Source organism: Eublepharis macularius, chromosome 4 (assembly GCF_028583425.1).
Source record: "Eublepharis macularius isolate TG4126 chromosome 4, MPM_Emac_v1.0, whole genome shotgun sequence".
Classification (NCBI taxonomy): Eukaryota; Metazoa; Chordata; class Lepidosauria; order Squamata; family Eublepharidae; genus Eublepharis; species Eublepharis macularius.
The window spans coordinates 64,697,164-64,712,478 of record NC_072793.1 but is presented as its reverse complement, the minus strand read 5'-3'; the positions used below and the strand labels follow the sequence as shown (position 1 = coordinate 64,712,478).

General features: G+C 43.8%; 1 protein-coding gene across 1 annotated transcript in view; it reads left to right on the top strand.

The window, feature by feature from the left end:
* STK32A (serine/threonine kinase 32A) overlaps positions 1-15,315 on the top strand; it is a 128,999-nt gene that overhangs the window by 37,720 nt on the left and 75,964 nt on the right. Inside the window, exons 3-4 of the mRNA XM_054978216.1 lie at positions 462-517; positions 2,449-2,600. Of these exons, the coding sequence (XP_054834191.1) occupies positions 462-517; positions 2,449-2,600 (208 nt within the window). The remainder of the gene's footprint in view (positions 1-461; positions 518-2,448; positions 2,601-15,315) is intronic.

The following is a 15,315-nucleotide window of genomic DNA, read 5'->3' as shown; positions in this document are numbered from 1 at the left end:
TGAGAACAGGAAGAGAACCATGAACTGAATGTGTGAAGAGATCCTCATACTTAGGATATTGTTAGCTGAATACAAGAAAAACTGAATTTCATTTTTTAAATTGAGTGTTATTCCACAGCAGAGCTGCCAGGTCTCCCACTATGGTGGGGGATCCTGTAACTCCTGCCAGCCACCCCCCCCCCCTGCTTACATAGGAGCATGTGTGGGGGTGAGTTTCTACTCTCCTCCAGTTTGCCCTATGTGGAACCTGGCAACTCTGTTCCTCTGTGAGAAATCTATGTACAACAAAAGAATATGGAGTAACAATTCAGCTAATTTTAGAAGGAACAACTAATCTGTAGTTAGTCTACAACCCAAGATATTAAAATAAAATGGGCTTTCCTACATTGAAACAGTGTGATAGTTATTTTTAAAGCTGAATGGCTGACTTTTATTTTTAAAACTTTTACTCTTTCTTTCAGTCACCTTTGACCATTTCGAAATTTTGAGAGCCATTGGAAAAGGCAGCTTTGGAAAGGTACGTTTTCACAGACTAAACTAATGATCTATATGCTGGACGCCATAGTCCTCCCCTTCGTCTCTGTATATGTGGTGCCTCAGTTCCTGAGGATCTCCTACACTACATTTTATTTTGTCCTATGTATGCAGAGGCTAGAGCTAAATTTCTTGCTAATTTGTTAGCGGGGCACAACTTTACCTCTGATATTGACAAACTGGGGTTTTTGTTATTTGATACTGATTTAATTTGTCACTAGCAGAGTATCCTTGTTTGCCTTAGCTGCAAAAAAGATCAGGGCCAAGATTGTTTCTTCAGAAAATTGACTTCCTTCATAACTATCTGGTCTTATCTTGGATGTTTATAATCGTGCAGTATTTTAATACTGGTCTGAACAATTGGATTTACTAAGGTTCTATTTTAATTGTATTTTATTTTGCTATTCTGATAACTGTATTTTATGCTTGTATGATACATTCCTACTTTTATTGTTCTTAACTTTGTATTGTGACTGCCTTTGGCCATATACAATTAAACCTCATACCCATAGTCCTCCAAACAAACTCTTAAGATAACTGGGTGGAAACCCAAGAAGCTGTTTTTATAGAATATTGCATTGCCACATCCTGAGCCTTATCTTCCGAAGAGCTACAGATAATCTGGGCCCTCTTTCTTACAGGCTTAGAATCTTCAAATTATATTACAGGATATTAAACTGTTCTTATTGATAAAACAGACCTGCTGCTGAATTTATATGTAAATATACAGTAAAGAAAGACCTTTCTCTCAAGCAAATCAAGGCATGCTGGCATTCTGCTTCTTTTTTCTGTCAGCCCCATCACATTGCTCTTTGGGAAGTGGTGTGTGAGGAAAATGGCATTGTTTTTCAGGAATAGTACGCTACGGCCTCTACATTTTTTACCAAAGCAGAACCTTGCCTGTATTTAAAATATCACTGTTTCAAGGTCACTGTATTCTCAGAAGATCCCATTTTTATGTCTAGAAAGTGTCAAGGCAAGTTTGCCTCAAATAGCAAGGAAGCACAATCTCTTACATTATGCAAGAATTTGCTTTATGTATGCTGACTCGAGCCTACTTGGTGGGGACATACGGTGTGCACCATCGGCACAACAGCATTACATCTCTTCCATGGAAAGCCTGCAAGTAAAATCACGCTACTCTAGGAATGGAAAGCCTGCAAGTAAAATCATGCTACTCTAGGAATGGCCAGAAACTCTGTGGTAAAATCATAGAGTTTCCAGAGATTCCTACAGAGCATAACATCATGTGCGGGTTCCCCCCAGAAATGAAATAACACTGTCATGTTGATGGCAATTTAAAATGTTTTTGTTCTACCACTGGCAGGCAGAATGGCAATAAGACAATGGGGCTGGAATGTTCCGCCCCCAGCAGAAACCTGGCATCGCTATGTACATGATGTAGGCTAAGAAGTGGGGGCCTGTTATGTAAAATCTTTCAATATACATAAAGTAAATCAGTTTAGGATTAAAAAATAAAAATCATTGGCTTACTTTCCCATTCTTCTCACACATTTACAGTGGGAAATTAGCATTTTACTTTTAGTTGCTGACTATTCATAGCACAGTTGACTGTGGGGCTAGCTTGTGCTGGAGAAGAACAAGGTTTTTATAAACAAGGAAACATCTTAGAAATGTAAAATTTTAGAGGTCAGATACTCAAGTAGCCACTTTTTAAAAGAATGAATTAATTCTATATGAGAGATCTCTCATATAGAGAGATCTGGCCAAAATGATCTCTGAGAGATCTCTGTCTTTTGGTGCTACACCTCTGAAGATGCCAGCCACAGCTGCTGGCGAAACGTCAGGAACTACAATGCCAAGACCACGGCAATACAGCCCGGAAAACCCACAACAACCATAATTCTATATGTTCCATTCTGTAAAATATAATGTCTTGATTGGTTTCTGTAGGTATGCATTGTCCAGAAGAATGACACCAAGAAAATGTATGCAATGAAATACATGAACAAACAGAAATGTGTTGAGCGGAATGAAGTGAGGAATGTCTTTAAAGAGCTGCAGATCATGCAGGGTCTGGAACACCCTTTCCTTGTTAATTTATGGTAAGTAGTGCATGTCTCTTTGCAAGCATATGCTTGCCATGTATTTCCAAATGTCATTCTGTAATGATGTGACCCTGGCTTCTCTGGAAACCTCCTCCTGTTTGGTTTGTTTTATGTTAACCTTGTTACAGTTATTTGTTTGCGCAATGCTGGTTGGCTTCTTTTTCTAACAAGCACCTCTGAGTGCTCATATGACCTAGCTTTCTTTGAGGGAAACAGCAGGTTCCAGGACCACCTGCAGTTTAAACTTGGGACCTATTTAGTCAGGGCTTTTATTATAGTGTCCCTGTTCAGTTCATTTTATAACTAGTTGGGTACTTGCCTAGCTTCAGACAGTAAGTTCCATGCTGATTTATTTTATTTCTTTTACAATAGAAATTGTAACATTTTGGCCAAACAGCAGCTGTACTAGATCTAGTAATGGGACTGCTTTGGCTGGGAAATAAACTTTGGTAACAAAAGGCATTCATAGCGACTTGACAGATAAATGAACAGTCCCCTATGGAAAACTGTCCCCAGAATAAAACCAGTTTCACCTCAGAAAGAAGACTCGGAGCCTTCTCTTCAGAGTGCTATGCTCCCAAGGGCTGGAATGTTTTGACATGAGGGAACGTGCAAATGTTCAGTTCCCAGCCTTCAGTATCAACAACAACAACAACAACAACAACATTTGATTTATATCCCGCTCTTCAGGATGACTTAATACTCAGACTGTTTTACAAAGTATGCTATTATTATCCTCTCAACAACAATCACCCTGTGAGGTGGGTGGGGCTGAGAGAGCTCCTAGAAGCTGTGACTGACCCAAGGTCACCTAGCTGGCTTCAAGCGGAGAAGTGGGGAATCAAACCTGGTTCTCCAGATTAAAGTCCTGCGCTCTTAACCACTACACCAAACAGTCTCAAAAAGGGTAGTACAAAGTAGTCCCTATGATACATCTTGTTGTGCATATGGGCCCCTGTACAAAACTGGATCTCTGTCTAGAGCCTCCTGGCCCAAACACTTCATCTTTTTAACACTGTCTTCATTATTTTCCTGTACAGATATGATTGATATCCTTGAAAAAAGTAATTTGCTGTTGTTCAGTCTAGCAGCAGTTTCCCAAAACACTGAATATTAAATAGAGCAGGAAAATATCTCCCTATTAAGTGCCTTGGAAACCATCCATAATCACAGTTTTACTCTCCTATCCTTCTGCTTTGCCTCCTCATTGTTCCTATTTTCCAGTGTTTTCTGTTTAACAGTTCATGATTTTCAGCATCGCATACTTTGAAAATCCAGCCAGAACAGCTATGATTTTAAAACATCTGCTTCGTTTCTGTTTTGTTGTAACTTACGTGACTGTCAGTGCAATCCAGAGTAACTCTTCTTAAGAATTAAGGCCAGGGTGCAGGCATCACAAAGGAGCTGCCTGGAAAAGCTGTATAACATTTTTAAAGGTATATTTTAACTTTTTTGTAAGTCAACTGACCAGGGTCAGACTGACCATTTAACTTACAGAGAAATTTCCCAGTGAGTCACTGCCCTAAGGTAGATAGGAGCCAGCTAAGCCAAGTTGCAGCAACTTCACCAGCCTCTCAAAGGCCACTTGGCTCTCACTGTTGATTAGCAGTGACGACTGGTGTCAGATCACCAATTCTTTCTTCCTACACTGCTGCCAATTTGGGGGGAAACAGAATGCCCATTGGTGGCCCCGCTGAGCTGAGTAGCCCCGAAGGACTACCTTGTAGAGCCACATGGGGCCACTCATCTGGGCTGCTTCAAGGTCATTTTCATTTCCCTGTCCACGTCTTGAAGTGAGAGGAAAACTAGGAGTATGGGGAGGGGGAGGGGATATTGGTGCTTTAATCTTTGCAAGAGACATGTCATGGCTGCGTAAGCCCTGTTTCTCAGTTCTGTGCGGTTAAAACTTGTAGTTGCTTAGTGGTAAGTGAAAGACACTCTTCAGTTTGCTCAAATGCAAACTGCTTCTTTACTGTGTGTTAGCAATATGAATGCTGTAGTTGCGTACTGGTAGTGAAAAAAATTCTGCATATGTGCAGAGGCATTATTATTATTTACCTGTTATGTCTTCCTAAGAATTTTGTGTTATAAACGTTGGCTAATTACTTATGAACCAATATGAGCTGATTCAGCCAATCAGCGCTGAATCAGCTTGGGATGCTAGCATTCTTGTTGGGAAATAGCAAGTGTTTCTGTTTCAGTCATGAAAGAGTTAAACTATTTGTGTTACTTACTTAATTAGTAAACTTACTTTGCATGTAACCACTAGGGCTTCAAGCAAGGGTTCCCACCATAGAAGGGAAGTCTCTAAGCATAATGAAGTAGAATTAGGATTTTCTATTGGGCAGCCTGTTTAGGGGAGGAGGGGGGAATTAAGTGATGCTATATACTGAAGTTTTATTGCTCTTTGTTCAGTCTTCAGTTGCTTTCAGTTCAGTCTTCCTTCAGTTCTCTTTCTGTCTATACTAGCAAGATGTAGTCTACTTAGCATTTATTTCCCCCTATTTTTATCCTTTTAGTAAAGTATTCTTACAAAGCTACAATGGAGTGTAGATCCAGAGGAGTTAGCTGTGTTAGGCTGTAGTAGCCAAATCAAAAAGAGTCCAGTAGCACCTTTAAGACTAACCAACTTTATTGTAGCATAAGCTTACGAGAATCTGATGAAGAGAACTGTGATTCTCGAAAGCTTATGCTACAATAAAGTTGGTTAGTCTTAAAGGTGCTACTGGACTCTTTTTGACAATGGAGTGTGTGTCTATTCTCTTTACTTCCAATGCACAATCTCTGCATAATCTCTGCTAATTTTCCTACAATTCTGCACTACAAGGTGCAGAATCAAGGTGATTTGGTGTCTGCTTTCATATTCCAGATGAATTGAGAAGCATCTGTTTCAAGCTGCCTTTTGTGGAGGCTGGAGTGGACATCATTTTTTTAAAAAAATTCTGAGCATGCGTAGTAACGTTGCAGTGTTGGAGCCCAGTTTGTTCACTGCCACCCCCTTCTCCCTGTCCCTGTATTCACTAATTGGGAAGTCTCGTGCTCACCAGTTTTTTATTTTCGAACATGAGCCCTGGTTGTAAAGAAAGGGGGAAAACATGGAAACCTAAGAAGAGATAAGTGGGGAATGTGGATTGCCATCAGGGCACGGGACACACCTTGTGCTTAAAGGGGTAGAATGTAGGAATTCAGGAGTAGAATGCAGGGTAGAATTCAGGAGTAGAATGTAGGAACAGCTTTGCGACTTTCTCCCAATTAAATAAGGGGGGGGGGAATTGGATACTCATTTGCTTGGGGCTTGTTTCAGGCTTCTTCTAACGCCAAAGAGGAAAACAAAATAAAGACGCATGTGGAGAGCTGGAGAGGGAGCCTTCTTGACTAGACAGATAACTTGCTTTGTTTAAGCGTTACCCAAAAGAGTTAGTTGACACTAGGAGTGTGCACCCGAAAAATATTCGGGTTTCGGAAAAAAACCTGAAATCCAGTGCCGCTTTGGATTTGGGTTTCTAAGTCGCTTCTGTATGCTCCGTAAAGATTCAGAGCATACTGAAGTGAGGGAGGAGGCCCCCCACCCTTTAAACCCATTCCCCCATCCCCCACCCCACTTACCTGGTCAGGTTCCAGCCACCAATGCCGTGCTGGCCAGTGGGCCAGCAGAGAAGGCCTTCCCTGCTGCTGCGTGGCTGGCCGGCAGACAGAGCCTTCCCTTCCACCGTCATGGCCATCATGGCTAGCCCGTAGAGAGGGCCTTCTCTGCCGCTGCTGCAGCCGGTGTGGCTGGCCAGCAGAAAGGGCCTTCCCTGCTGCCGATACCGTGCTGGTGCGGCTGGCTGGCAGAGGGCCTTCCCTGCCGCCGGCGCCATGCTGGCGTGGCTGGTCGGCCACTGCTGGAGGCCAGCGGGAAGACGGGAGGGCCTTCTCCTCTAGGTGATGTCAGGTAAGTGTGGGTGGGGAGGAAAGGGTGGGAATGGAAAAGTTCAAATGGCCCTGCTGCTTGCGACAGGGTCCTTTAAACTTAACCCCCGGACCCCTCGAATTTGAGTTTCTAATACCAAATTCTAATACTGAATACCGAAATTGTTTCGGTATTTCCGAATTGGCTCCGATTCGGGAATAACGAAGCTTTCCAAATTGGACCCGATTCAGGTATTTTACCCAAATCAGATATCCGACCCGCACACCCCTAGTTGACACGTCAAATGTTGTCAATTGATTGGTTAATTGACCACTTGTCATTTGACTATGGTCAAATAAGAGCATCACTGTGTAGCTGTCAGATTACCTTTTAAAATTGCATTATTGTGTCTTCAGCAAGGCATGAGTCAGGGCTACTTACCCCTTGCTCTGTAACATTTAAGGGTATTAGCACAGCACAGATTAGCATGGCTTCTCCTCCCGGCCATCTATTGTGGAACTATAGGTTGATAGTGTGTACCACAGTAAAAAGAAAATGAAAAAAATCAGTGAATCATTGACGTTTATGGAAATCTAAGAGAACTTTGTTAAAAGTTCAAATAAACACGTGATACTGAGAGATCTCTGTCTTTTGGTGCTACGCCTCTGAAGATGCCAGCCACAGCTGCTGGCGAAACGTCAGGAACTACAATGCCAAGACCATGGCAATACAGCCCGGAAAACCCACAACAACCATCGTTCTCCGGCCGTGAAAGCCTTAGACAATACATCAAACACGTGATAATTAAGAAAAAAATCATTCTTTCTCAGCAAACAGTTAACTACTGTAATTTGTTTCTGTTATTAGCATTGGTATCAAAATTCCTGATGATTAAAATATCTTTTTTGTTTTAATAATTTTAAAAATGTTGACCATATTTGACTGGTGAGTTGACAGAATCTTTCGTCCTGCCATTTCACCAATTCTAATACCCAAAGTGTCCTGACCTGGATAGTCCAGGTGAGCCTAATCTCATAAGATCTCAGATGCTAAGCGGGGTTGGCCTTGATTAGTACTTGGATGGGAGACCTCCAACGAAGACCACGGCTGCCAAGGCAGGCAATGGCAAACCACCTCTGTTATCTCTTGCCATGAACCCCCCTCCATGGGTTGCTGTAGGTCAACTATGACTTGGCGCCATTCACCACCACCAATGCTCAAATTATATTTTATTTCTGTAGTTGATATTTGATAGTATTTGATGGTTGACTTGCAATATTTAGTAGCATTGAAAACTAATATGCAGTTATATATCACAGTGATGTTCAAAGTTTCTATCTCTAGAGAATACATTGATTTGACTGCCAATGAACTTTTGTATGTCTGTCACAGAACCCCTGCTGTTAATGACACTACACATTCTGGGTCATTCTGTAGAATTCTGTTCATGAAGCATGCTGTTGGACCTCACTATCACCCACTGTGAACTGAGAGTATGCCACAGAACACAGCATGACTGTGTATGGCAGAGGGAGATCATTAAGAAAGGGCAAGCTGTCAATCTTCTAATTGACATGCCTTCAATAAGCTGCAAAGAGAGAGAGGTTCCCTGGAAGAATATGTGCAAGTATTCATTGATTCACTTATTCTCAACAATAATCCCTTATTCCAGAATGTCAGAACAACTCTGTTAAATAGAACATGGATGTTCCTGTAATGCCTGTGTTCTTATCACTGGTCTTCATCTGAAAGTTTTTAGTTAAGCTTTGTTAATTGTGTGTGTTTTTGTCACGGACTAGAAGTAGAAATGGAAAGCAATAGCCTATCACAAGAGAGGTGCTGTCTACACATGTTTCCTGAGAGTTTAATGAATGATGGCGGAGAAACAGATTGCATGATAAATGAAGGTATCTGATGGCTCTGGTTGAGCTAGAGAAATAAATAACATCTGCAATCCCTGCCTCTCTGAGTCATGGGGTTTAGAGTATTAATAAAGTATCTTTGACAGCCAATACTAAAATAAGTGTGGGGGGAATTCATTTTCTTGGAGGAAACAGCCTTGAATAGGAGTAGATTAATCGTGATTTTGAGTGCATCTGCACAAATGGACTTAATCTTAATTTCTTCTCAAGAGTCCCACCAGTTGCCGGGGGGGATCTGCCAGCCCTAATACAACACATGATGCACATTAAAAACAATTGTGAAACTTATCAAATGCCAAAGAATTAACAAGCATCTAACACATAGTATCCCAATAGCTGTCGCTCTGTGTGTGTCCCCCGCCCCAGCAGGTGGGCTGAGGGAGCGTGGTGGTTCATCGGCTGGCTGGTGGGTCAGCCAGTGCTTGGATCTGACCCCTGTGTGTCACCAATGCTCCACAAACTGTAATTAATAAAGTTGTGGCCTCTTTCAACTCCAGCGATGTGTTTCATGTATCTGTCACAGTGCCCTCACCCCTTCCCTACCCATCAGTGCTGGGCCTGCAAACTTCATGTGCTGGGCAGGGAAATGTACCTTGGCAGGGGAAATGAACTTTGTATGGGAAAGTTTCTGACCTGGGCATAGAAATACAGTATCATGTTGGGAGGGATGGCTTTCACAAAGTGTTGTATTGTGAGTAGGAAAGGAAGAGGTATCCAGATGGGGACAATGAACTGATAATATGGGAGTGCCTTTGATTTTTGTATGCTATATAGTCATTCTTCACATAGACTCATAATTTGAATTGCAGCTCTCCTCTTTCCCATACCATACTTGCTCAGGCCTCATGTTGGTAGGTCATACTCAGGGGTAGTTTGCAGCAAGTCCCCTTTATATCCCAGGAATGGTTAAATGACTCACCATGATTTCAGCAAATGGAAGTTTAGGAAATACTGTGAAACTGTTATTCAAAAAAGAGAAGGTGAAGGTGAAGGCAATGAAGAATATCTGCAAATGAAAATGGAATGTAACTCATGATTGGTTTTGCTGAGAGTGGCCTCAAGAACTCTGAGGAAACTTAGCCTTGGCCTCCCTGGTCATTTGGTGTAGCCAGGCTATAGCATGCAACCTGCATGTATAGAGTCACTTTGCAGGAGCTGGGCAGTAAGGGCACTTAGGGAGCATCCAGAGATTCTCCTAGCATGTGAGTGAGCAGTGAACTATTTTATGAACACACTTTGATTTGTTACCTTAATCTGGTAGATCAGTTAAGGTTTGTGCAACAAGCCACAGTTTATCATGACACCTGAACATAGCCTGAGTATCAAACTGTGTCAATAACAGGTTGCAAAGATATGTCCCTGATACTTTTGTGGAATTGGCTGTCTTTCTAAGACATATGGATGCAAGTGAATAAATATTCTACTTCATATCTAGTTCTGGGCAATCCAAATGATTTCGGGGCTGGGTCCTGCTGTAGAGTTTCACTTTGAAATAGGCAATAACCTCATATCAGTTCTTAGTAGGGTTGCCAGGTCCAGGTTGAGAACCTCTTGGAGATTTGAGGGTGGGGTGGAGCCTGGAAATGGCAGGGTTTGCAAGAGGAGGGACCTCAGCAAGGTATAACACCATACAGTCCAGCCTCCAAAGTAGCCATTTTCTCCAGGGGAACTGAATCTGTGGCCTGGAGATCAGTTGTAATGCTAGGAGATCCCCAGACACCATCTGGAGGTTGGCAACCCTAGTTCTGAGGTATAGTCATGTGAGAGGAGTATGCCATGTTGAAGTAACGCCTCATTTTCCCATTATCGTTCATTAGCAGCAGCAGTAGCAGTTTTTCTCTGCATTGGTAGCCTGGCTGAAGAAGAGTGCCTCCAGCACAAATGCAGGGAGAACACCCCTTAACACAAAACAACTACAACCAAACTGCCCTGCTTGCTTGTGTTTTGAATCCAGAATTTTCAGGTCAGAAGAAATAGCTTCCAAATGTATCCAGGCCTCAGGATATCCCCTTTTACAAATGCACAGTTCAGTCTCTGAGGTACCTTTATTGTTTATTCCCAGCAAGCAGGGAAAGAGTACCTTGAATCTGCTTCTCCTAAGCACTTTCAAAAGAGGAATATATGATTAGGAAATGAAAGCAAGGATGTTACTACCAGTTTACCAGATGCCATCAAAGTAATTGGACTGGTGATTTGTTAGAAATGTGCTTGAACTGTGACCTACAGTAGCCCAATTTATGGGTTGTTACATTATTCCCTGTGGTCTGTCCCTTGCTGAAGTGTTTTCAGAATAATAGCTGTAGAGTTTTCCAGGATGGCTTTCACAAGTGGAAACTATGTGTCAGCTTGTGGCTAGATAAGGCTCTTCCTACAGGTTCCCTTTCAAAAGCAAACAAGAGTCCATTGATTGAATAAGGAAACTTTACTGCAGAAAAGGTCCATTATAGTCCACTGTCCTGAATAGAAGACTCAGGATGGTACACAGTCATTGTTACCAATGAAGGGCAAAGCATGAGGTACAGAGTAACAGTTCCCATCTGCATCAGCCTCCCCCCACAGTTCTCAAAACAACATCTTTCAGTCTTGGGAAGCTGCTCTCCTTCAAGGCCAATGCTTGGTGGAACGGTGTTAGACAAAACAGTCTCCTCCGGTGGGAAAGCTGCCTGGGAACTGGTGCACCTGCGGGGAAAGCACTTAGACACTAGAAACATTAGAAAATGGAGTCAGTACAGTTTAAATACACACTGGACCTGACATTCTGCCCCCCTTAAAATAGATCCCCCCCTGGCTTATATGGGTAACGAGTATGAAAAGCTTTGGTTAATCTAGGAGCATGAACATGTACAGAGTTCACCCACTCATCGTATCCAGAATCAAAGTCCTTCCACCTAATGAGGTAAAAAAGCTGATTCCGTTTGAATTTAGAGTCCAAAATTTGTTGCACTTCGTAGTGTATTTGGTCGTCTATCAAAGTTGGAATGGGTGGAGCTTTGACGTGCCACTTGTCGTCGGTGGGAGCTCTTTTAAGGAGACTGACATGAAATGTATCATGAACATGGCGCAAGTTCTTGGGTAAATTTATAGCAACAGTCACTTTATTAATTACTTTGCGCACAGGGAAAGGCCCAAGGAACTTTAATGCTAGTTTGCGGCTTGTCTGAGCTAATTTCAGGTTCTTGGTGGAAATATAAACATGATCTCCAGGTTGTAAAGCCCATTCGGCCACACGATGGCGATCTGCGTACTTTTTGTAATCCAGTTTGGCTTTCTCGAGGTGTTTTTTAATAAGAGTCCATTGCTGCTTGGCCTCCCCCCACCAGGAAGATACATCAGGCGAATTAGAGGAATGGAGGGGGGGAGTGTCCAACGGGAAGGGATTGAAGTGAGTGCCATATACAATTTTGAAAGGGGCCTCCCCAGTGGAAGCATGCACACTGTTGTTGTATGAGAACTCGGCTAAAGGAAGAAGGTCCACCCAATTATCTTGTTGGAAATTAATGTAGCAACGAAGGAACTGTTCTAAAATCTGATTAGTTTTTTCGAATTGTCCATCGGTTTGTGGGTGGTGGCTTGAACTGATTCCTTGCTCAATATTCAACATTCGCAAAAGCTCCCGCCAGAAGTTGGCAACGAACTGTCCGCCGCGATCCGAAATCACCTTGGACGGAAAAGAATGTAATTTTACGATGTGTTTTAAGAATAAATCTGCCAGTTTTCGAGCGGTGGGTATAGCAGTACATGGAATAAAATGAGCTTGTTTGGAGAACAGATCTACCACAACTAAAATGCAATTATGTCCTTTCGAAAGGGGTAAATCAGTGATAAAGTCCATAGATATTATTTCCCACGGTCTGTTAGGCGTTTCCAATGGTTGTAGGAGGCCTGGAGGTTTCCCTTTCCGGGTTTTGGCGCTGAGGCAAATGGGGCAGGAGCTAACGTATTGGGAAATGTCTTTGCGCATGCCCGGCCACCAGAATTGCCGTTGTATTAGATGCAACGTTTTCAGATACCCATAATGACCAGCAGTGGGGGCATCGTGACATCGTTGTAATACCTCCCGTCGGAGGCTGTCTGGGACATAAAATTTGCTTCCAGCTAGCCAGTCCCCCTGTGGGGATTGAGCCAGTTTGCTTTTAGGCGCTTTATCCCCCTCCTTTTCCACCTCAGCTTTAAGTTTCGATTTCCACTCCTGGTTATGTGGGAGGGGCTGTCTTGCGCGGCTGCGGGTAGTTACCACGCCTCCCAATTGCGTAGGGGAGAAGACCGTGTCTACAGTCTCCTTCCGTTTGCTCTTGTGTTGGGGCATGCGCGATAGGGCGTCTGCAAGAAAGTTAGTTTTGCCCGGGAGGTAATTTAAAGTGAAGTTGAATTTGGAAAAGAATTCTGCCCATCGCAATTGTTTGGCATTCAGTCTGCAAGGGCTGCGAAGGGCCTCCAAATTTTTATGATCTGTCCAGACCTCGAAGGGATATCGCGCCCCCTCCAGCCAATGTCTCCAGTTAGTGAGGGCCGCTTTTACTGCAAAAGCTTCCTTCTCCCACACATTCCAATTCCTTTCTGCTTCTGAAAATTTCCTTGACAGGAATGCACAAGGCCGTAGTTTCCCATCCTCCCCCTTCTGCAATAATACCCCTCCTATCGCCGCATCGCTGGCGTCGACTTGCACTATGAAAGGGTAATTTTCGTTGGGGTGGCAGAGGATGGGTTCCGTTACAAATTGCTCTTTTAGGCATTCGAAAGCAGTTTGGCAATCGGATGTCCATTGTATTTTGGAGGAGGGTTTTTTAGCCTGGTCCCCTTTATTTTTTGTCCTTAACAATTCGGTTAAGGGGAGCGTGATTTGAGCAAAGTTTGCTATAAAGTCTCTATAGAAGTTGGCAAAGCCCAGGAAGGACTGCACTTCTTTGCGGGTGGTGGGAGTTTGCCATTCTTGGATCGCTTGTATTTTGGCTGGATCCATTTTTAACCCCTCTTGGGAGATACAGTACCCAAGGTAAGTGAGTTCAGTTTTGTGGAATTCACATTTGGACAGCTTAATGGGAAGTTTATTGTTCATCAAAGTGGACAGGACTTTTTGCACCATTTGAACGTGTTCCTCCTCCGAGTCCGAATAAATTAATACATCATCAAGGTACACCACTACACCTTTATAGAGGAATTCGTGTAGAACTTCATTTATCATGGACATGAATACAGACGGGGCTCCCGCCAATCCAAAGGGCATAACTAAATATTCATACTGTCCGAGGGGTGTATTAAATGCGGTTTTCCACTCATCCCCTGCCCTGATACGGACGTGGAAGTAAGCATCTTTTAAATTAATTTTGTAAAGATCTTACCTTGGGCCACGACGTTGAGAAGATCTCGGATGAGCGGGATGGGATAGGCGTTGTTGGTAGACACAGCATTAAGTCCTCTAAAGTCCGTGCACAGCCGAAGTCCCCCATCTTTTTTCTTCACGAAGAGTACCGGAGCGGCATGGGGGCTATTGGCTGGGCGGATGAACCCTCTTTGAAGATTGGTGTCGATGAATTTTCGGAGCTCCTCTCGTTCATGGAGACTCATGGGATAGAGTCGTCCTTTGGGCAATGAGGCTCCAGGTACAATTTCCACCGCACAGTCAGTTCGTCGGTGCGGGGGTAGAGTATCAGCTTCTTCTTCGGAGAAGGCATTCAGAAAGGGCCAGTACGGTTCGGGTATTTGGTTTATTTCTTCTTGGGTGAGAAGAGCCTTCTCGGTGTGAGTTGGATCACTACCCCAGTTTTGGTTCCAGTGATGGTTTTTACAGTTGGCGTGACTGAAAGTGATGCATCCTTCTGCCCAATTTATGTAGGGATTGTGATCACATAGCCACTTGCTGCCTAAAATTAACGGGTATTTGGCAGTGGAGCTGATGACAAAAGACCTTTTCTCCCAGTGTTGGCCCATGCCGGTGATTATTGGAATGGTTTCAGTGGTAACAGGGTTCATATTGGTGCCATCCATTTGTTCAAAAATCACTGGATTTTGCAATTCACGAGTTGGTAGAACTAGTCCGTTGACTAGGGCTGGGGCGATGATGTCTCTCGAGCAACCCGAGTCGATGAGGGCTTGCACTCGGATGTGCATCTTCCTCTCCGGGTTAAGTAAAGTCGCTGGCATGAATAAGATGGACCCAGGTGGCCGGTTCCGCGCAGGGACGGGCTTGGGGTGGATCTGTCGTTGGCCCTTTTACGACAGATCCATCTCGTTTCCCGACTGGGGGCTTTCTGGATTTACCTCTGCGTTTGGGGAAGCGGGGTCGTATTCCATAACTTCTTCCGCTTCCAGTCCTCTTTCTGAGGCGGGCCTTTGGGAAGCGCCGCGGCCTCTGTTCGCGCGTGGCGCGGGAATCGGGCGTTGGAGAGTAGGAAATGGAGCAAGGGTTGGACGCCGTAGTTGAAGCGGAGGTCTCTGCACAGGCCGGTAGGGGCATTGTGCTGCAAAGTGACCGGCTTGTCCGCATTGCAAACACAGCCCTTGTTGCCATCTAGCATCTCTCGCTCCACGAGTGGCATACCCAGCTCCCCGTCCTCCCTTCTGTAAAGTCAAGGGTCTTCTTTGTCCCGTTTGTTGTTGTTGTTCAACCAAACGGACTTCCAAAATGCGATTTTCAACTTCGCATGCAAGTTGGATCCAACCTAACAACGTAGGGGGATTGTCCTGCATAAGGGCTCTGTCCAGAAGTCTCGGGTTTAGCCCTTGCTTGAACAGGATGATTTTGGTGGACTCCTCACACCTAGGGCATTTGGCAGCCAATTGTCGGAATTTCGTAATATAGTCCCTCGCCGACATGCTGCCTTGTTTAATGGCTTGCAGTTCTGTTCGGGCCCTGGTTTCCTCTAAGGGGTCTTCATATTGCGCTCGAATAGCATCCACC